Below are 22,560 nucleotides of genomic sequence, written 5' to 3' on the forward strand. Positions count from 1 at the left end.
GAACCATATAAATGCAAATGCTTCTTTATTGTGTTTATATTAAAAAGAGAAGTGAGGCAGTGAGTTTGGCACTCGGGTTCTTATTAAAGCTCTGGCTTGCATCTGTGTTTTCAGTGGGAGAAGTCATTAGTTGTACTATCTGTTAGCGTGGTTGGCGTCTCACTTAAGCATATTCTACTGTTGATGGACTTGAGGGAATTCAATACAAATGATTGACTCTCAGATTCAAATGTATTGCATATTGCAATAGGAGAAGTATGTCTCATAGAGAGAAACTCAAGATATTCATTAGCTAAAGAGTTATTTTCTCACATGTAAAACTTCAATCACAAATTGCTCTCAGATGAGACAGCATGCAGTGTAGCAATAAAAATTTTAATTACCAAAATATACAGGTTTGTTTCTATTTATTCCCCCTGATGGGGACATTTGTTTGGGCTGAGTTTGCTTGTTTTGGTTCTTCAACAAAACTTTCTTATGCTCAACAAATCCATGAAACCGCCAACTCAATTATACATTGCGTTATTGCGTCAGCTTTTTTTTTTCTTCATTCAAACAGAAGCTTTACACTTTAAATTGTGTTACCACTCCTGTGTGTTTACTATAGTACAACATAAACTGACTGTTTGGTGACCTCCTCAGCCATCAGGGGAGGTTAATAGTGCAACAGTCAACCAGAAGAGGTCAGTGAAACAATACTTTATAACTTGGTGTTATGTAGAACTTTAAACATATGCAACCATAAATCCGAACCAACTTATGACATTTGCTGAACAAATTCATATTTAGTCATCTCACTTACTCACATTTTCAGAGCCTGCAGATATTTACATAAAAAACAATATTAAAATAGGAAAATCAGGAACGTGCTAATTTTCAAATGCAAATTTTCAAATGTAACACAAGTCTATTTCAGTATGATAATTAGCTGATATAACAGGGAATTTCAATGTTTCCGTTTCCTTAGCACTCACCAAAGCGTTCACGAGAGCAACACTGTTTATCAAGTTTTTCCATAACTGTGCAACTTTAACGAGGATACGGCTTTGTTATTCATTTAACCCTCTAGCAGAGCAAAGTGCCTCAGACATAATTGGGGTTGAATGCCAACTGTTTATTTAATATTATTTACCACTTAATTGTTTATATTTCTATAACACTTGTGTTATAATATGACTCCTCTTTAACACACTAACAATCCCACCAGGTATGCAACATTAACAGCTAATTAAGTAACATAAATAACCAAAGAATTAAAAGTTTCTTACTGGTACCCACAATACCTGTGACAACACTATAACTTGGTCATGGTGGGAAAAACGTGGAAGAAGCAACAGTCATTCCAAAGTAATAACGTGCATTGTGTGTTGCAAATGATATCTAAACAGTGTACAGGATCCCTCCAACCATAATAAATGTATAATATTCAGATGCAAACTAACACTGGGGGCATATCTGGTGAAATGGAGTAAGGAGTAGGGTTGTTTTTGGGGCGTGGAGCATTCCACGGATGGCGGGTGACGATGGCTATATCGTTAGATTTATGCACAAGTTTGGTTTAATGGTATAAACACAGGCTGTCGGAATGGCTTCCCACACCATTCCGGCACTCTGGGAGAGACGGTTCAATTACTGTGAGGGGAGCTGGAGGAGTGCGCCACGTGTGAGACACTAGACTGACAGCTATTTAAGAGGCAGCCTCGTAAAAGAGATTTGTGCCCATCTCAGCTGGTGCTGTACTGGTGCGAGCATCAGTGGAGGGGTCTAACGGCTGCAGCACTGAGCCTCTTTCCCGCTACGACCCGCCTTAATCTGCAGGACTGAGTGCTCCCCGCCCGCATTATGGATCATTTAGTAAAGCCATAAAAGCTGAGGTGTTTTCACATGAAAAGTTATTTCTTCACTACTTCCACTGTAATTCATTCCTCTCTCATCCACATAAATGCCTCAAGAGAGGGGGGGGAGAGAGGGAGAGAAGTGGGGGGACAAGGAGGGTGCGAGGGAATGAAGTATAAAGGGGAGAAAAATCTGCCATGTCATAAAAGCCAATGGCCTGCTTACATTGATCCTCTTCCATATCTCTACAAGGATTTGGGGATATTTTTCATCTCTCCTGACAGACGTTGTAAATCTATTCTTTGTTAGCCTTTGAACATGTGTCTTTTAATAGATTGAACCGTAAGTTGTTGCGCAGACAACATTGTGGTTCCAGCGTGGCACGTCAAGTTTTAAGCATTTGTCTCCAGACAATGACAAAAAGGAGCGCAGGCATTGAGTTCCAGAGACCTTTCAACCACCCTGTATCTGCAGGTCAGGTATTATTGTTTTAGACACAGGTTATTGCACGCACAATGTCAAAATGTATTATGAACAATAAGTAAAACCACGACTACATGAAAAAGTGATAGCCTTAATCTATTTCACAATTGCCAATCCATCGTGCTGCTTTTGTCGTGTACGTCCTCTATGACTCCTCGCCCGCTGAATCTCTCTCCATCCCTCCCTCTGCCACGACACACTGCTGCATACACATGAGCACACACACACACACACACACCAGACCAAATCAATTATGTCAAGCACAGTGGTTGAGAACATGGTGGATGTTACTGGTCATATACATAAAGCAGGTTGGCAGAGAATATTGATTGTAAGTTGCTCCTGCCTTGTCGCATTGCTCTCTCCTGTGATTCTGCTGCTCCAAATGTCTCATCTTCTGTTAGCATGACAGGCCCCGGCTGTAGACTGCAGCAATTTGCAGCCTCCAGGGCAACGTCTCTGGACCACAGCAACAGGAAGGGTGATCATTACTTTAATCCCCTTGCAGTGTACTCACATTACATACAAAAGGAGTGGGGGGACTTATCTGTCATGCTGACTATGCTCCGGGTTGGAGTGAGAGCGATAGATAGAGATATTAATGTCAAAGGAACAGGAAAAGAGAAATCAAAGGAATACAAGATATTGCTTGTTCACATAGGTAACGCTACATGCGAAGGCCTCTTAGTTCTTGTTTTGCAGCAATTTTTTCCTGCATGTGTACAGGTCACTTACCAAAACAATACTGGGAATAGTAATATGGGGTATCACAAAAAGATGGTAAAATATTGGCTACTTGTCAAACCATTACTCCCACAGCTTTCTTTTCACAACTTTATTCTGCCTAGTTCTATTCTCTGTGTCAGTCACAACAAACATCCTTCAATTGTGAGTTGTTGTGTGTATTTTATATACTTTTCAAAAGTGATAGATGGGGCAATGGCCTTCATATAGACAAGTAAAACATACATTCAACAAGGATGCTGCTCTCTTGGATTTTAGTCTTCCACCAATCCATTGTCTACCGCTTATCCTGTATTCAGGGTCGCGGGGGATTTTAGTCTTGTTGAACTCTTTTTACGTATTTATTTTATGAAACGCCAGTCAATAAGTACACGTATTTTCCAGTAGCATTTCATTCTATAGAGATACTGCAGAATATTTAATTATATTATAGAAACCTTGCTCATGATGTCCTCAAGTGTGCTTGATACTTTAAACCATAGTATTTATTGTTGAAATAAACATTTGGCAACAAAGAAAGCAAATTACAATGATCCTAAGGATTGCACGGGGTCTTTCCGGAGATAACAGCTCTTGAGGTATGGAGGAATTCAAGAAAGCCTGGGGTGCTTTTTTGTAATAGATAAAAGTGCAGGGCATCGTCTTAAAACATATCTCTGTTGTTTAACGGTCTTTGCTATTTGCCAAGTTCTCCAACCTGGGTTTATATATTAGCTGTGTAAAATTAAAGGATAAATGTCAGTCCAAGGCTGTCGGTGTGTCTTTTGTTCTTTGTCTTTGCTAGTTCTACACTACATCAGCTTGTATCATGATTAGATAATAGCTGAGGATACTGCTATTTGCCTGCCCGTTCTCTGGACACTGTGACTTGTCAGTCAGTATTACCTGAGGTTAGAGGCTACAGAACGGATGTGGTGTCACGCCGCATCTTGGCCACTCAGAGGTCCTCGGGTCCTCTCTAATGGAACCACATCAATCAAAGAATTAGGTCTGTGGAAGTGTTTCACCCTGTTGTGATTCTCCATGAAAAGCTGCCCCCTCTGAGCCACATTTCCACCAGAATCCCTCGCTGTCACCCGACCTAGGAGTGGTCGGAAAAGACGTCTGCCTCGGTGACTAAATGGCTTCAAACTCAACAAACTGTGCCGATATGTCAGTCAGCTCACATAAAGACTGAAAAAAAAAAAAAAAAAACAGAGCGACTAATGCCTCATGCATGTTGGAACAGGGTGTAATATCACTTTCAAATTGGAAAAGGCCGGCTTTTTATGACTTCAATAGCTGGGCATTTGAAGCATAAGCATTAGCTCGGGCTGTCACTGCCAATAACATCTGGGCTGTATGTTACCAAAGCCATGTGTCTTAAAACCCAATCTATTCAATGCTTCAAGGCATAAGATGTAGTCACATTGTCGGTTGCTGTTTGGAAACAAAGCATTAAAAATTCTCCTCTCCAGCTTAGTGAGAGAGGGCAAGCAGGAGAGAGAGGGAGCAGCAGTAATCAAGTGAGCTAGAGATCAAATGAGGACAGGGACTGGTCTTAGTGAGAAGAAACCAATCACAAGAATAACTTATTCTCTTGTTGTCAGCGGTTACAACCTCAAGCACAAATAAACACCTGCCCACAAACTGTGGGAAGGTGCCGGATTTTGAATGAATGCAGCCTAAGACACGCTTCATCCTGCCGTGGACTCTCTACTCTCTCTGTGCCTGAATCTTTTTGCTGCATCCTACTGTGGAGCTGCCAAGCTATGACCGAGGTAAACCGAGGACTGAGGTAAAAAAAAAAGCTCATAATACATTGTATCATAATTAGCATTATACAGATATGATATTTTCAGCTAAGTGGATTTTGCAGTGTTGAGAGCGGATTTTAAAGACAAATCGAAAATCTCCCAATCACTTCTCAAGCATCTGTAAGTTTTGCTGCAAGCAAATAAGTTAAGTTCAATATCCCTTTGGGGGAAAAGCTAAGTAGTTAAAGGAAAAGTAATCCCATACTTGATAAACAAGAGAGCTGATTTGGTATATATTATAAATAATTCTAAAAATTCACGAAGAAACAAATTAACACACTTCAACTAAAAGCAATTAGAAACAAATTCCTAACAATAACAAATCTGAAAACATAAATGGAAAATCAACTTAAATGAAAAAAATAATCAATTACAATAATAGAAATAGACATTCTGCAGCAAAATCCACACCATCTCCAAAGACTTAGCTATATTCGTCTGATACCTCTCTCGGAAGAACAAGCCAATATACCCAAATCACTAAAAGCACCACATTCTAGACTGCACTCAATACTTAGCTTACTATCACCAGGACCTTGTGGCTCCCCTTGACAAACATTTCTTGTCTTATACAGCTCTACTTTTTGACAGAACAACTTTCAAATTGAAACAGAACTCCACAAACATTCCTTGACGTCATGTCAATATGTCAATATTATCAATATCGCCACAATCCTGCTGACGATCACTCATGGACCCTGATTTTATGTATTTACCATTCCCTTATACCGAGGGAAGTAATACGGACATAGAAGTTAACCACACCACAGCCTTCAACATAAAATGAGCATTTATTTATATATTGCTTTTTTTTTTACAAAACCTTTCATTGTTATAAGAAGATGCCATTAAATAACTCATATCAAATACCACTTTGCCCATTCTGAAATGTAATGAGTGACGCCAGGAATTCCCCAAGAAGTCACTGAAAGAAAGAAATGGCCAAAGATTGCAACTTCCCATAAAAAATAAATAAATATATATATATATATATATATATATATATATATATATATATATATATATATATATATATATTGCCTATATGCGAAGGATAGGCTAATGCCCTACAAGATATCTATTATCAGGAATTTATGCATCTGACAGCTGCCTCTGCAGAGACCATTAATTCATGATCATGAACTCCTTAGAAGGGCATTATCCCACTCATACCATGGCCATTGTCATATACCATCACATACAGTTGTGCATTCTAATACAATGAGATGCGTAAGCCAGTTTCCCTGGTAACACTTCACGGTTTATTGAAGGATCAGGGATTCAAAGCCCCACTTTTGGGGCTATGAATCCCCACCATGGCCGGAAGTCCGCAGCAGCTTCTTTCTCCTCCTCTGCATCATTTAACTGTTTCTAAGGCACTTTTTCAGGACCTGTCAGGCATCATAAAAAAACAGCAGCAGATCTAGCCATAAACTGGCAGACGGGCTCTCCGTTCCCCACCCAGTTGTTAACTTGCCGGGCGTGGTTATGAATTCAGCCACCATGAGAGCAAATTCATCTTCAGCCAGACTTGTGTTGAAATATCTGTTGTGGAATTTCTTGCCCCACAGAGCGGCGACGGCCCTGTCAGGTATGTGTCTATTAGTTACGATGTCCGCAAGCCAAATAGTGGTCCCCCCAGGTCAAATCCAGTTCAGCACAAATGGCAAATGCTGACCATCTGTGCAGTCAGACCTGGCATACTGGAAAAATCCCAGTACTCTGGGGTTGGTTCCCCTCGGAAGAGCAACATCACACATATCAGTGTAGACGGAGACATCCCTCTCTGGATGGCGTGTGATGTTCCAGTCTAGGTAGAACATGAATCCCCCATCCCTTAACAAAAACTGAAAGGGCAATTAGCAAAGTGTTTCAGACACTTTGCTAATGACACGTCATAATGAGAACAGACAACATGACGGCAGCATATATTGACCATCAGGAACCTTCTTACTGTGGACCACCAAGCACCTACTCTCCATCAGAGTGGTGTACATCCCGCAGTCACACTCCACAAGACAGACTCACGGGGGTCCGTCCCACGCTCGACACAGATGGTTTGGGAATTGAAGATGGATCTGTTTACCTCACTAGAGAATGAACAATACACACTGTGGTTCTCTATGGCCACACGGGACAACCCTTGTTCTCTCACCGACCATGTCCCAGAGCTCTCCATTACTTATGTCCCCCATTTCTTTTGATCGCTCGCTTTTTAGCTGCAATCAGCAGGATATTCTCACAGTCATTCTGGTGGTACCAGAATGTACAAATGCATCATGGTTGCAGACCGTGAAGGAAACGGTTGCAGCTCCGAAGGTACAAAGATGCAATGACACAGCTGGATGGTGCAATAATCCTTTACCGCCCAGAGATATTTTGGCCACTGAACGGGAGCACCTGGATTTAGTAGGGCAACCCCCTGCAGTGGTGTGCATTATTGAGGGTGCTAGAGTTCTTTCTGCTACAGCGTGATCCATGGGTAGATGGTCCGCTTTTCAGCAACGGTGTGGAGAGAGAATCAGATCTCAAGTCATGTCCCATGCCTCCGTGTTACATACTTTCAAACTTTGGTGGATAACAAGTCCACCATTCTGTCCTGCCACGGAGGCTATGGAGAGTGATTGTTTTTCGCCCACCTATTTTGAAGGTTGTCAGATAACGGAACTCTGACGGCAACCTCAAGCACCACAGTGGGATTTACCGCTGGTGCTGCACACTCTTATCCGGCTTTTGAGCCAATAGCCCAACTTTCTCTCAAGATGGTATTTACCAGGACAGTGTTCCTCCCAGCCCTGACATCAGCAAAGAGTGTTCTCGTGCTGTCGGTCTCACCGCCCTGCCTTCTCATTAGAGAGGATGGCAGAGCAGCAATGTCCTAGACAAATCCCTCATTAACATCTAATGTCTTAATAAACTCCTTTTGGTCGAGAATCATTTATCTGGAAGGTTTTTTTTTTCTCTCCCTTGAGCCTCATCAGAATGAGGCAGAAGAAGTGACACTACCCAGTGAACGCTTTGTCTTCTGCAGTGCTGTGTGAGGAGAATGTAAATGTTTGGGGTTTTTTTTTCTCCACGCAGGGCTGATATGGTTTTAACCATGTCGCAGTCGGGGCCTCCCTGTTTTATTACACGTGGCACCTGCATATAGTGAACTGGTGTATGTTGTCTGTTTGTGGACCTTGGTGTCCAATCGGCACTTCATCAGCTTTGCCCATAAACCAGTTAAAACAGCTATATTGCACATGGAAAAAAAATCTTCAGAACTGCGCATAACTGAAGGGGTGAACCCAATAATGAGGGCCACTCCTTCACTCATAGATTCTGAGGTAACTTACATTGTAACTAGATCCTAGCTGGTTAATGCATTGCAATACATTATAAATGGAGGCTTTGTGTGTGTGAGAAGACATTATTGAATACTAATTATGGTGCTCTCTGTCATTCTTAATTAATATTTGATTTCGACATTTGATAACAACTGATCATTTCATCAGCTGTGCCACGCTTCACAGTTGACCACAAGTGTCAGCAGCATACAGTCCGTGGTGATGGTGAGACAGCACTGATGAAATATAGAGCAGAATTTCATTCCAGAGTTGAGTTGGCTCATATCTTTTACAATTGGAAAGGTGCTTATGGAACAGATATGGCCCACTAGCGCAAGCACAAATAATACTGCCGGTATGAGCGTTTATGATCTCGCCTGCACTTTAACAGAGGTGATGGATTTAACGTTTGCATGGGTAATAAAAAAAGTCTATGCTGAGATCTTTGTCTGATTTTTTTTCTTAAAATATCATAACTTTATTTTTATTCAATTGCACCATCATTCTTGAAAACACAGATATGTGGGAAGTGTTTTATATGTGAAGAACAGAAATCATGCTGAAAAAACATGAACTATTGAACTCCAGGGGTTTATAATTTAATTAAAATGAACGGAAATATTATACAGGTAAATATATAGTTAGTCACTTCATTAAACAAAACACACAAAAGAGGAATAAAGAGTAAATCATGCCTACATGTGTGTTTACTCAGCAGAGGTAATATTGAATCAGAAAATGGAATCTACAGTAGAATAAATATCTGAGAGCAATACAGAATGTTTGAGTGCCTTACTTCATCATACACCATTATATTTACAATTTTTGGCAGGCTGAATTTTGTTTTCCTTTATTAAAGACATTTTTACTATAAACTGCCTATAAAAACATTGCCAGAATGCAGGACATTAAAAATTTGACTTTCAAAATCTGGTGGAGGACCCTAAACCTCCTGGTTAATATGCATCCACGCCAACGGTGAAACCACACCTACGCCCTTGCAAAGGGTGGAAAGCAAAAAGGCAGAGATTCTGTGCTCCAAAACATAAATGCATCTTTTCATCATGGGTGAATGTGTTTCTTTGACCAGACGGCAGCCATATCTGTTTTTCCCTCAATCTGGGAAACACCCTGAGCTTGTAGCTAGGCGATCACAAAATGGCTACTGGGGGAATACGTACACTGCAGAGAATATTTGGTATAAGGCCCAGCAGGTCCTGCGATCGTGCTTTACACCGAGACTTTGTCCTATAGCAGGTTGGTTTGCTAATTCATGATTTCCTCATGTCATCCATGTGTTTCATACCTTTTTAAAAATACATCCTGCTATTGGTGGGGATAAATGAGTTAGCAAACAGCCACTGCAACTCCAGCTACTCCAACTAAACTATATATTGCATATTTTGAATCTGTACAAGATATAAGATATTTATTTGAACTGTAATTAACACGAGCCCCATCTTTTAGTCTGGTTTCTTTGTGGCTGTGTTCAGTCCAGGATGCCCTCTACCGAGACACTGTATTAAATCAATTTCTCACAGTCTTTATCATCGTGAGTCAGAGGACACAGCTAGCGTTCTGCAGAGCGACTCCATCCATGTTCCCTCTTCTGTCCCAGCATAAAGACATACACGGTCCTCAAAGCAACATTCAATCACCCATGCGCTACAAATTTGATTTAAGACTGCAATTTCATTAGCCGCAAATCTTCCAAAGGACAACACGGAGCTCGGGCCATCGCATTTCATCAACGTCTTTGCTGCTCCTATTCTATTTGCCCTCCCGGTTTCCTTTGCAGAGATCACCCTTAACAACAGACAGTGTGCACGAGTATTATTTTAGGTCGCTGCTCGATGCTGAGCAAGCACGCAGACAGACGGACGGACAGACAGGAAGCCTTTGTAAAAAGAGGGAGGGGTGGAGGCGGTAAAGCTATGACAAAGATGTGCACTGGGAGACATGACAGGAGTGATAAGTAAAAATGAATATGCCTCAAGCAGCTGACTACTGATTACTTTTCCTACTATTATGGCCTCACGTTTTCCACAGCAGTTTGCTGTATGGTTGGCCGTAAAACCGCACAGCGAGCATATCGCTGGTGCGGCTGATGCTTGCAACCTGCTTCCATTACGGCATAAAAAAGTAATCCTGCCTCAGATCACAGGAGCTGTGTCCAAATTGCATAAAAGCATGGATTCTAACCAGGTTTTTGAGTATGTAGTGCATTCACACAGGAAAAAGGACAAATCAACTCCACACTATTAAAGATGATGTGGCTCAGCATTACTGGGCCACATCATCATTATTATGAAAATTCATTGGAAAAAAAAAGGACATTTTGCAAATGCAAATAAATGGCTTGATTATGTCTTAATACATAATCAAAAGACTAAAATCAAAAATGCATTTAGACTTAGCTCCTCTTTTGCAGTCCCCAAACATTTTTGTAATTATGTAAATCTTTCAAAAATGAGGTTACAAAATATGGTTTGATTTTCAAAAAAGGCTAAATTCTTTCCTCAAACAGCTGGACGCTAAGGTTTTAAGCAAACTTTTTAAACAGTGCATATGTTGGGGATTCATTTTACCTGTGGGTTATACACATTTGGTGCTGAGAGTCTTCACTCAGTGTGTGTGCGTGTGTGTGCTTGTGTGTGTTGGAATTGATTTAAAATAAACTGCAGTGCCCATGCTCATCGGAACCACCCAGGGTAACAGCATGGCTCTCTGATGTATTAGTTTGGGGACGACACTAGACATCTACAGCAAAGACAAATAACGCTTTATCAGACAGAGGCAATACTTGTTAGTAAGGTGGCCTCGCTGATTCGGATTTGTTGACAATCTCCTTCTCCACCTATCGGATCTATGCTTCAAACACGGCGGTAGGAGGACAATGTGCAGCACCTGCCCATGAGCTGGTGAGTGACATGTGGCAGTCTGGTCTGGCTTTTTATAATCTTTACATTCTTTTTATTCCTTGATTTATTGCCATTTTTTTTCTTGTAGCCCTATCACTGAAATGTCAACAAAAATACTGCTGTCCTTAGCTGATGTGCAACAGGGGAGCAGCAGGAAGAAAGGAAACGGGGACAGGGGCAGGAGAACGCCTGACTAAGCAGGAGCTGTTACCTCATTAGGGCTAGTGCTCCACAACGATGTTTAAAACATGAACCGCACACTCATTTAGTGCGTAATTTGACTGAGGTGCGACAGGGTCGAACAAGGGGGGAGCAGCCAAAGTGGAGGGGTCGTGATCATTAAGATTACATTAACTAACATTAACTAAGCGTGGCCTCCGTGACTCCATTTATCTCCTTCTAGAGGAGATAATGGCTCTCTCGCTTCCCAAGCTTTTTGCATCTTCTCCTTAAACTCGGCGTTATTTCAATCCTGTTTATCTCGCTGCTATTTTGTGCCACCCTTCAGTTGCTCTGTCCCTCACTCTCTCTGACTCACACACACACACACACACACACACACACACACACACACACACACACACACACACACATATACACAACCTATTCAGTTTTAGAGAGCACTGTAGGCAGAAATGCCCATGGTTTGGATCATGCTGAGGAAGCAGGAATTAATTCCAATCAGGCTTGAGCAGGGAAGAGCCATTCTATTCTGCACCACTCCTGGAGTCACTCACCCAAGAAGCACCCCCCGCGTCTACTGCATATGCATGATCACACACACACAAACACGCAGATGCACACAATTGCACACATTCACACAAAACCTTCTGAGCACACGCGGTACTGTGAAATCCCTCGGCGGCCAAACAGAATGCTGTTTATTAAACATCAACACTGTTTGTGACATTAATACCATGCTAATGAAGCCCCCGACACCCTCGTTCACCTGTCTTATCCATTTCGCCGAGAACTTTAAGCAGCTACAGGGGGAGCGGCTTATACCATTGCTCACAATGAAAAACGTGTTTGTCGAGATTAAAAGCATTGTGGTTTCAATGTCAAAAGCCTCTATGACGGAAAAAAAAAAAGGTGCACTTCCGCTGTTATCTCCTCTTGTGGAGCGCTGCTTCCTCTTGCCTCCCTATTCCCCCCGTCATGATTTTCCTCATAACAGTCTGTCAGAGAACACAGGCACAAAGCTCATCTGGGAGTAATGCAATTCGCCTCCCCCCCTTTCCTTCTACGCACGAGCCGTCTCCGTCATTTTCCACATTATTCCTAGCTACGGGGCATAGCTCTGACACAGTCCATGTGAGGATCCTCCTCAAATGCCAATGTCCCCATTCTACTTCCTTCTCAACCAAACTGAATTCACTGACTCCAAATCTATTTTCATCTAACGTCTCCTGTCTGCTCTTTTCTCACCATCTTCACAATGGGCGAATTTCAGCAGACTGTTTTTTTTGGCATTTTCTAGCTTTCCCTGAGCCAAGGTGGACAAAGCATTATGTCACAGGCCTTACTTATGCATCATGAAAATAGCTGTAAACGGGTAATTCTGCACAGTATGAACACCTCTGGGCCATCCTAAGCTCAAGACTTGAATCAGCTATCCAGATGGTCCCTAGCCCGACTGCAGTGTTTCTCGCACTCACCTATGGGTGACAGCTCTGCCACGCTGCCGATGTAGGGACCCTCCAGGAACTTGGGCTCACTGTCGTTGATGTCCTGGACCTTGATGACAAACTCGGACTCTGGTTCCAGAAGGTCACTGGAAAGCAGGTCCCGGGCCCGGGCCCTAAGTGTGTAGAAAGCCTTCTCTTCGCGATCCAGTCTCTCTGTGGCGTGGATGTCTCCGGTCAGCTCATCGATGATGAAGATGGTCCCCGCCCCTTCTCCAGAGATAGTGTACTTGATGTTGCCCTCGCCTTCGTCGGAGTCTGTGTGGATCTGTAACGTGATATAAAAATCACGTTACTATACTACTCAGCAACAGAAAATGCATTCTATTAGAAATATACAGTAATGCAAGATACAGCACAGCTATCATAGGAATGCAGCTGGAGGTGCTGCAGGCAGTTGTTGGTGAAAGTCATATTTGTCCAATTGCATTATTGAGATATAGGTCACAGATCCTGCAGGTCATGAGCAGTTCATGACTTTTAACAATATCTCAGCAGTCATGAAAGCCCTGATAGCTACTGGAATTAATTTTTTGATTAAAGTGCGTTCAAGTGCATACAGTGGGAGTACATTTGAAGGCTAAGAAGTATGACCAAAAAGATGAGATTTTCAAACTGTATTGGATTGTGTGAACAATTTGAAGCAGACAGCATAAAACCGTCTGTCAATTCAAAACCACGACTGATAAAACATCGACTGGGGTCAAAGTCATCAACCAGGAGCCAGTCGACGGCCGGGGAGCGATCGGGGGACACGATCTTCCGCTAATAAAAAATGGTATGTGGACCATTGAGTTGAGGTCATTACGTCATTTTCAATGGAATTTTACTATTTTGTTTCAACCGCTGTGAATACTGATGGTTGGCGTAATTGATAGTCAGAAAATGACATTTGGTCCTCAGCCGTGACCAAGAGAAATGAGTCCATTCCTTCCACCCGTTTCCATATCGTATTCCCCAACAGCGTTTTGGAGCTTAAGGCCTTCTTATGGCTCCCTATAGACTCGGCATCATCATTGTGGGGGGAAAACGAAACGACACCATAGTTCTAGTGATGATTTACCTCTTTTCTGCTCACCGTGCCCTTCACAGGATGTGACGCCCAAATTAGGAGATCAAAGTCATTTCAAAGATTGTTAAAGGTAGAGACATATAGGTGCCAGGGCGCAAAAGTGAACTTAAAAGAGCCCTTATAAATCAGAGCTATAGTTCCCCCCTAATGTGATTAGAAGACATTCCAGGCAGCAATAGGAGCAGCATTGGCCCCCCATCCCAACCTCCCCGTTGGCTCTTTAGCGAGCACTAGACCGCTCTTTCTCCCTCACACACCTTCCATCTGAAATTATAATTCAGAGCAGTGTAACTGTGGTTCAATCTAGTGAGCAGACCAGGAGAGGGGGAATTGCCCTGGCCTCCCTGGTTAATATTTTATAAAGGTTTAATTAAATACAGGCCTCTATCACCCTCGCGGGGGTTTTCATTAAGTATTTGTCGTAAAACTGCGGAATAATGCAAGCCTGCGCCTTGATATTGCTTCCCTCATCCATTTTCTCCTCCCTATTTTTGTCCATCCATTTTTTTTTTGCCTTTTTTCTCACCATTTTGAATCATACCGAAGACAAAGCAGTCAAAAGGATATATACTGCTGAGATACTTTGGCAGTATCAATATTTCAGTTTATAATAAAAAAGAGTTTCATTGGTCCAAACTCAGAGAGTTATCCAATAAAAGTGTGCGTCGTCGTGCGCCACTGGATATGTTTCCCCAAGACACTCTCTGTTACCGTCTCTCTGTATTGCTAAATTAGATTCCGGAGACAAGAATGTGTGTGAAATGTTGTCATCGTCTGCTAATTCAATTGCACAAGTGCTGGTGCAGGGTTGTCTAAGGTCCTACTGTACATGTGCTCACCCAGCCAGATACGCATACTTACCTACTGCGTGCTCACATACGCAGAAACACACACACACGCACACACATAAATACAGCGTGAGTTCATCATTTTGCTGGGATGATGCTATTTCTCTCCCCTCAGGCTGGATATACCCATCCGTCTGTCAGTCTATCCTCACTGGATTGATTCAAGTTGGCAGCTTGGAAAACGCACACACACACACACACACACACACACACACACACACACACACACACACACACACACACACACACTACGCTTAGCTAAGTTGTTCTAAGCAAACTAAAGGTCAAATTAAGGACGCCACTCTTTGAGCAAAAACAAATAAAATAAATAATAATAATAACTAGGAGTGCAAATCGCCTCCTTACTAAACTGAATCATAACTGCTTCATTGGTCAAATCTTTGCATCTTTCTGAGCTCTTGTGTTCAAAATGTTGTCACCACATGAGTATCTGGAGTAGTGGTTATGTCATGGAGGTACTAAATTGTCTGTGTGCTTGTAATTGTGGTTATGTGCTTATGGGTCGTTGCTTATGTGCTTTTGGGGATCAAACAGTCAGTAAGGACACAACTAATGCAGCTATGAGTGTTTGACACATTGACCACAGGAACGCACATCAGAAAAATGGATTATGCTGCAGGACATTTAGAGTTCACCGTCTGAATATTCTTTATGGGCATTACAGTAGTTTTTTTTATTTTTTTATTATTAAGTGAAAATGGGTTGCGACCAAAATCCATTTTTACAGGCTGAAGTCAAGCTGACCACTTCTGGAAATTACAGACATTCATAACCACATTTCAAAGTAACACGAAGAGTTTTTTTTTGTCACACCTGCGGACTTAATTACATTTCAAGGCAGGACCATGAATATTTTTTTACAAATACGCAAAGTATGCATTCAGAATTGATCAGTAGAGGGTGTTTTTTTCATTTTGCGAAATATATGAAATTGCTTTATTAGTTGCATACTATAATGTTATCACTGTGGTTACTTCAATTCTATGAAGAGTTGAACTGAGAAGGATGTTTTGGGTCTGCTAACCTCTTGGGTTAATTATGGTGGAAATTGTTGCAGGGTTTGGTTGAAAGGGACATAATCTGAGTAGTTAACATTAATAAATTAAAGTGATTTAATCCATAACAGAAAAACAGGAGCTAATACTGTACTAATGCAGCATTTATACAGCTTTAAAGAAATAAATACTGAAAAAAGTTTTGACCCACAAAAACTGACTGAATCTGAATGTTTAATATTTTTTTGGTGGTTTACAAATAATGGAGACATTACTCATACACATAATGTGTACATTAACACAATTATTCATGAATCATTAAATAATACAATACATATAACAAGAATATTTGTGAAAGCTTCATCATAGGTGACTGGACTTGCTTTAGGCTTTGAAGACATTTTTCTCATAATTATATGATTAAGCATCTGGCTTTAAGTTAAACTGAATGCGAGTAATAGTTAACAACGCCTTAAGCCTTCCGGTGGAGGGCTGTGGGGTGACTCAGGGGAGAATGAGGTTGTTGATGCTCTGTCAGGTTCACCTCTGGGTCATAACAATGCGTCTAGCTGTCACTGTAGGCTAACCTGCTGAAGGGAGTGACATATGACTCACATACAGGGATAGAAAGTTTCCTTCTTATTGGGGTGTCAGCGCTTTTGAGTTTGTACAAAAGAATGGCACATACTATGACAGTGGCATGGGACCGATCAATGTTTGAGTTCACACAGGAAGTTGATCATGGTGAAAAAAAGGAGAAGTGATAAGTAGAACCTGATTTAAAAAAAATACAAGATGCAAAAATACTTTATCACATCTATTTATTTGATTGATATTCATGTAAAGCGATTCCAGTATGGCTTTGTGCCATTTTAAGCACATTTTGATGATCAGCTGGATCATATTGTGAATCACAATTTTGGCCAGGATAATTGTGACATGAAATGTTCATATCGCCCCATGCCGAGACAGTTGTTAATGATGCTTTGGTTTTTAAAATACCTTTTATTTTGGAAACTTAAAACATCTGCAGGAACTACAAAGTGCACATGTTCTATTGACAAGCTGGTAAATTACGTGTACAGGCTTCTGAGCACAAGTACAGTTTCTATAACAAAACCCCGTGGCAGAAGGAAAGAATAGAAAAGCATGGTGAGACATTAGTGGAGTGCGATTTTACACTTCCGCAGGAGATATCAGGACGTGGGCCGCAGTGAATCTTGGGTTTATTGAGGGTTTCAAAGCGGGATCAAATTGGCTGTCTTATATTTAAGTCTGTGTAATCAGGAGTAGGCCTGCCACATTTCACTGCAGCTTGTCAAGCTCTCTGATCTTAACAGCTTCAAAGTGTTAACAAGGTGACTGTATCAGAGACAGCGTAGGTGGAGGCAGGGGAAGGGTACAGACCATGGGAGACGGAGCCAGATATGAGAGGGGAGAGTAAATGGTAGCATAGTGGAGAGGCAGAAAGAAAGAGAAGAAAGTCAGAGGGCGAAGAGGAATTAAAATGAGGGGGGTGTTACTGCGACGAAGTGTAATGGGAGTCTTTGGAAGCCGGGGAATAGGGGGGAAAGAGCCACATGATATGATAGTAACTATATTTAAAACTATATTCAAAAAATAATTTCCCAAGATGATGAGAATAATTGTTTGTGTATTTTTTTATTTTTTTATTCCTCCCTTAGACTGTTTTGTTCCTCTCTGACGACAGTCTTGTGAAATCTGGACCTAGATTTGACTAATTATAGCTTGGCTATTATGGCGAGTGCATGCCTTCTCCTGTCTGACTTTATCCATGGGTAAACATTTCCCCCCTCCCCTCTAAAACACACAGTCAAATGATGCCAGCCAAAACTACTCTGGAATCACAAACACATTCTGTATCGGATGAGAAATATATCAAAACAGATGTACAATATACAACCACTTTCTCATCACTTATTTCATCTGACAACCAGCTGTCACAGTTAAGGAAGCAGAACAGCAACTAGAAAACAACATACAAGAGGCATATGTTGAATATTAAGCTACAATTCATATCCCAAACTAGGGATCCGACTGTCTCAGTCCCGATGGCGATATCTGGGCTTTGGTTATACCAAATATATATCACGATACCAAGTATCAGTGTTTAATGGATCAGCTGTGTGATTTACTGTGTGGAAGTGAAGGCAACATCAGGCTTGACTTAAATGTTGCTTTCCTAAATTCTGCAATATAACCATTGCGAGACAGATGGTTATTTGTGAAAAAATGATAGGCTGGCCAATACTGGATCCAGCTATTCAATGTCAGCATCGGTGCCTCTTTATCCAAGTACACAGAGTCTGTAGCCCGAACCAGACCCACATGATATGATATGCACGAATCTAACCGAGTTTCTTCAAAAGAATGTAGATGATTGGGGATCAAAACAGGTTGAGGCCTTCTGCTTAATTTAGCTTCAAGTTGAATGCCGAGAGTACAATAAAAAAAAAAAAAAAAAAAGAGGTACAAAGGAGCACATTGGACATTGACAAGAACATTGTATTTGATCTGTTAATTCTGAGACAGGATAAAGAAATGAATGCCAGATACAGCCATTCAGATCAGAGGCTTGGGTGGGTACAAAAACAACCTCATTGAACCTGTACACAAAACCCTTGAACTATCCTATTGTTGATGTTGAAAAGACATACAGGCATACTCAAACTATCTCTCTCTCCCACCCTCCCTCTCTCAACCTCAAAATATTTATTTCTGACAGCTTTTTCCCAAAGTAGGTGAGAGCGAATCATGACAGAGGAGAAGAAAATGTGTGTTTTTTTCCTCCTTTACTTCCTTTTACAACAGTCATTTAGGATTATCTGGGCTCGACAACAACTCTTATAAAAGTGCACTTCCTCTGTGTCCCCCACTCCCTCTCTACACGCTTCCTTCCTTCACCTCAAATAGTTCTTTAGTTGAGTCATTTTGTTTAACCTGGAATAACTTATTTCCAAGAAATTTATGAGCGCATCTTTGGCAAGATTTGGTGCCCCTGCTTGGGGAGAGACTCAGTTTTACAGATCTTAAAAGTAATCGATTTATCAGCACAATCATACTGGGTGTTAGCTGACTAAGAACTCCTTCGGTTCGAGGAAAGCCCCACTACAAAATACACTTGATTAATTATCTAAACATGCTGCCAAAAGCTGCCGGTTTAATGCCAAGTGAGTGAACATTTTATTGGTAAATCTGATTTCATTAGCAGAGTTGTGGCAGCCAAAGTGCGAGGCAGAGTGAAGCTTGGCAAGTTTGCTGAGTTGGGGTGAACTAATATGAAATAATAAAAAAGAAAACGGGGGGGAAAACTTGTTGTAATTATCCAGTACAGTCACACTCCTTGCCTTTGATCCTCTACTGCTCAAATTAAAGTGTTGATACCAAAAATCCAGAGGAGTCCATCTGTGCGTGCGCAAGAGTTACACACTCACACAAACCATTAATATCGCTAGCACTAGCCGATGCCCGAGTCGCATGAAGTCCAATAACTTCAGATAATTTTATTAATAAAATCATCTCACTTCGCCTCCTGCTGTGTCACTCCCTCGAGCTCTCCTCAGCCTTTTATATCACTTCGCTGCCTCGCCTGGCGCCACGTCCTTTAATGAATCACAAGTCAGCGTATGAAGTCTCTTCCTTGCACCCTCCCCTCTTCCCTCGTTACTTTCCTCTTGTAGAGCTTCTTTGTTCGTCCCCCCCCCCCCAGAAGACAGATGTGCTCGTTGGCCTTGTTGTTGCTCTTGCAGTAAATCCACAGACAGATAATGGCCAAAGGATAATTATTCTGCAACGTGTGACCCCGCTGCGGGTAAAAACATCCCCATTCACTTGTAAGGGACGGTGAGATCAATATATGCAGATGCAATATTAGCTATTCAATTGCCATGTCTGGATGATTAGAAACAAGGGGATGGCATGATTGATGCATGTGACTCATGGCCGAGTCTCGTGCTGTCTGCATTAATATCCCGTCTCTCCGTATCATGTCCTACGCGAGGCAATCGAACCGTACACGCCGTCCACTCTCATCGACTCGCTGGGGTTCATTTGAGGAGCAGCTGATGAATGGGAAGTGAACGGGAAGAGGGGGAGAAAAGAAAGGGGGAAAAAAAAAAAGATTCCCAAATGTACACATGGCGACCAAGATGAAAGCAAACATATTTGATTTGACTTCTGCTCATTCTCTCTGATTACATTAGAATAATCACGCTCAATAATCACATTCCTGGTGCCAAGACATTATCCTCAACATCAAAGAGAAGGGCATCGCTGAGGCTGTCATCGCTGAGCAATGCCGCTGTTTGACCAAATAAAGTAGTTGCAGAAACAAAGGAACTGCTTTTGTGAAGATTGGACAGATTAGTCTAATGATGGAATGTTTTAAAAAAATGACAGTTTTCAACAAAACGAGATGCCTTGAATATAATGATCAGATGCGATCAGACACTCCAATGCTATGATCTGCATGTTGAATGTTCATGGTGCGTTATATATCTGCATTAGCAAGCAACCGCAGTGGAACAATAAGCAAGTGTCTGGTTTGCCTTGTTCACTCTCGTGTTGCTTACTGTGTGAATGAAGTCGTACATCGTGCTTGATCAGTGAACTGTGAAATCTGCAGGTCTTAGCCAGAAGGTACCTGCTTGAAGAGGGCAAAGGATCTTAATCTAGCCTCTGACTCCTCTGGTGGAAAGGTAGGTACAGCTCTGGAGGTAAATTAGTTAAATTGTGTGTGTTTTTTTTAATGATTAGGACTTGTGATTAGGCCCACTGCTATTGTTTCCCATGTGTAATGGAAACGGTACATTGGTGACAAGACAAAGGTTTAATGTTCACGTTAAGTGATTATCACCTCTCTTTTTTCCTCCATTCATTTGTCTTCATGTATGTTTGCTGATTCCAAACGATGTCCAAATATATATTATAGATGATAGTATTCAGGCTGTGCGCATAATTTCCTTTTGAAGTATGGATCATCTGAAAGTTAAAATGTAGCGTAGTTGCTTCACAGGAAACCGTTCCACCCTCGGAAAGCTTTTCACATGAAGCATCGACAGGAGGCCGTCAGTTTGCATTACGAGAAGACGGCGGACTTTTTACAGCTTGCAGAGATTCGACAAGCGCAACAAAGCGGAGTGGATCAGAGAACAATGAGGTTCCTATCGGTGGATAACAACGAGAAGAACAACGTAGGAGTGAAACAAAACTCAAAAACGCGTCAACGTCTCCATTGCACAGCAGCGACACAACAAATGACAGCTGAAGGTAGACGCTCTTCAAAAAGTTGTCTGCTTCTCTTCAATTACATGACGTTGCAGTTGTGGCATGCCAGGGCTGGTAAACCAAAAACAGGTAGAAAAAAAGGGACATTATTGATGATGTGTGGTCGGAGCTCTAGATTCTTAATGGTGAATGACTTTGAAGTTGCACAAAGTTTTACTTACACTTTTAGAGTTTTTGTGTAAAAACCCCTGGGACTTGTTCTTTATCCCCTCTTGTTATAAACCAATGACTGATGCACGTTGTGTGCTAGTGTCTGTTCGTAGCACTAATCTAATGGCTCCTGATGAGCCTTTTCCTGCTGAGGATGGTTGAGTGGTTCAGCTGCATTCATGGTTATACCTACCTTGATGTCATGCGGTCTGTTTTGGCAACAATTTGCAACTGTGTCTTGACAACAACACAAATGCACTTAGCGGCGTTTATGGAAATGAGTAGATTACGCGCACAGTTGACCTTTTCAAAGTTAACACCACTAACGTGTGTATTTTTTTTACGAAATCAAAATTAGATTGTGGCATTGCAATGGTGGTGTGTGTGTGTTCTGGGTTGGATGAACAAGGTATTTATTTTGTTTATTAAAATTTTGTCAATTTGTTTGTTTTTTATTGAAGAGTAATTGAACAGAGGGATGTCCGCGATTAGTGAGACTAAAGTCGACATCTGCATCGTTAAAAAAAAAGTATTCACAAAGTTGTTATCACAATATTTTCATGATATCATGTTCTTACCTTTCCGACATACAGCGGCTCCGTTCCTGTGTACTCCTCCACCACAAAAAACTGGTTCCACACCCATCCTCTCTTCACTCGTTCCAATGACGAGGGTCCTTGGCTGCTCGGTCCCTGTCTACTCCCTCCTGAGGTCGATTCACTAATCCTTGAGGCCTCAGCCCAAACAAAACTACAGCAGCTTAGAAAGCACAATGCTGTCAAAAGTGTCCAAGCTCCCACCGTCCAAGAATGAGTCATTTTGAGGAAAAATAAAAATAGAAAAAAGAAAGAAATTCAGCCTGGGTCTACATGTAATATAATATATATATGTAGACGAGGAAGTTTTCTCAGTCTTGTGGTATTATGCCAAATGAAACTCCACAAAGGCAAAGTTAAAAAGGTCTTTGTGTAAGAACTTGATTGTTAATCCATGAGATCACAAATAAATCTGAGGTTATCTGCTGAATATAGGGCATTTCATGGAGCATATTGGATTCCTAACACCTGCAGAGCACCTGTTTGTGTTGTAACATGGTCTGTCGTTCTCACTCTTTTCACGTATCTGCCTCACCTTTTATAAGACTTTTTTCAAATGATGACCTAAAGTAATGAAAGAAACAGATTTTCCTCTTTCAAGCTGATTTCTTTTGACGCAGAACAAAACAGATTTGAATGGATCGTTTCACTGGGCATTCAGGAAACTAGTGGGGAACAGGGACACAAAGGCAGTGAGGAACATGCCCCTGAAGAGTGATGGTGTCCAGCCAGTCTTGAATTTGTCATTGTTGCTGCTTCAGTGCAGCCCATTTCACT

General features: G+C 41.5%; 1 protein-coding gene across 1 annotated transcript in view; it reads right to left on the reverse strand.

The window, feature by feature from the left end:
• cdh22 (cadherin 22) overlaps positions 1-22,031 on the reverse strand; it is a 71,515-nt gene extending 49,484 nt beyond the window's left edge. Inside the window, exons 1-2 of the mRNA XM_084034979.1 lie at positions 21,766-22,031; positions 12,768-13,062 (exon numbers count right to left, since the gene is read on the reverse strand). Coding sequence (XP_083891105.1) covers positions 12,768-13,062; positions 21,766-22,005 — 535 coding nt within the window. The 5' untranslated portion in view covers positions 22,006-22,031. The remainder of the gene's footprint in view (positions 1-12,767; positions 13,063-21,765) is intronic.
• Positions 22,032-22,560: the final 529 nt, after the last annotated feature.

The sequence above is a fragment of the Eutrigla gurnardus genome (assembly GCF_963514095.1).
Source record: "Eutrigla gurnardus genome assembly, chromosome: 2".
NCBI lineage: Eukaryota > Metazoa > Chordata > Actinopteri > Perciformes > Triglidae > Eutrigla > Eutrigla gurnardus.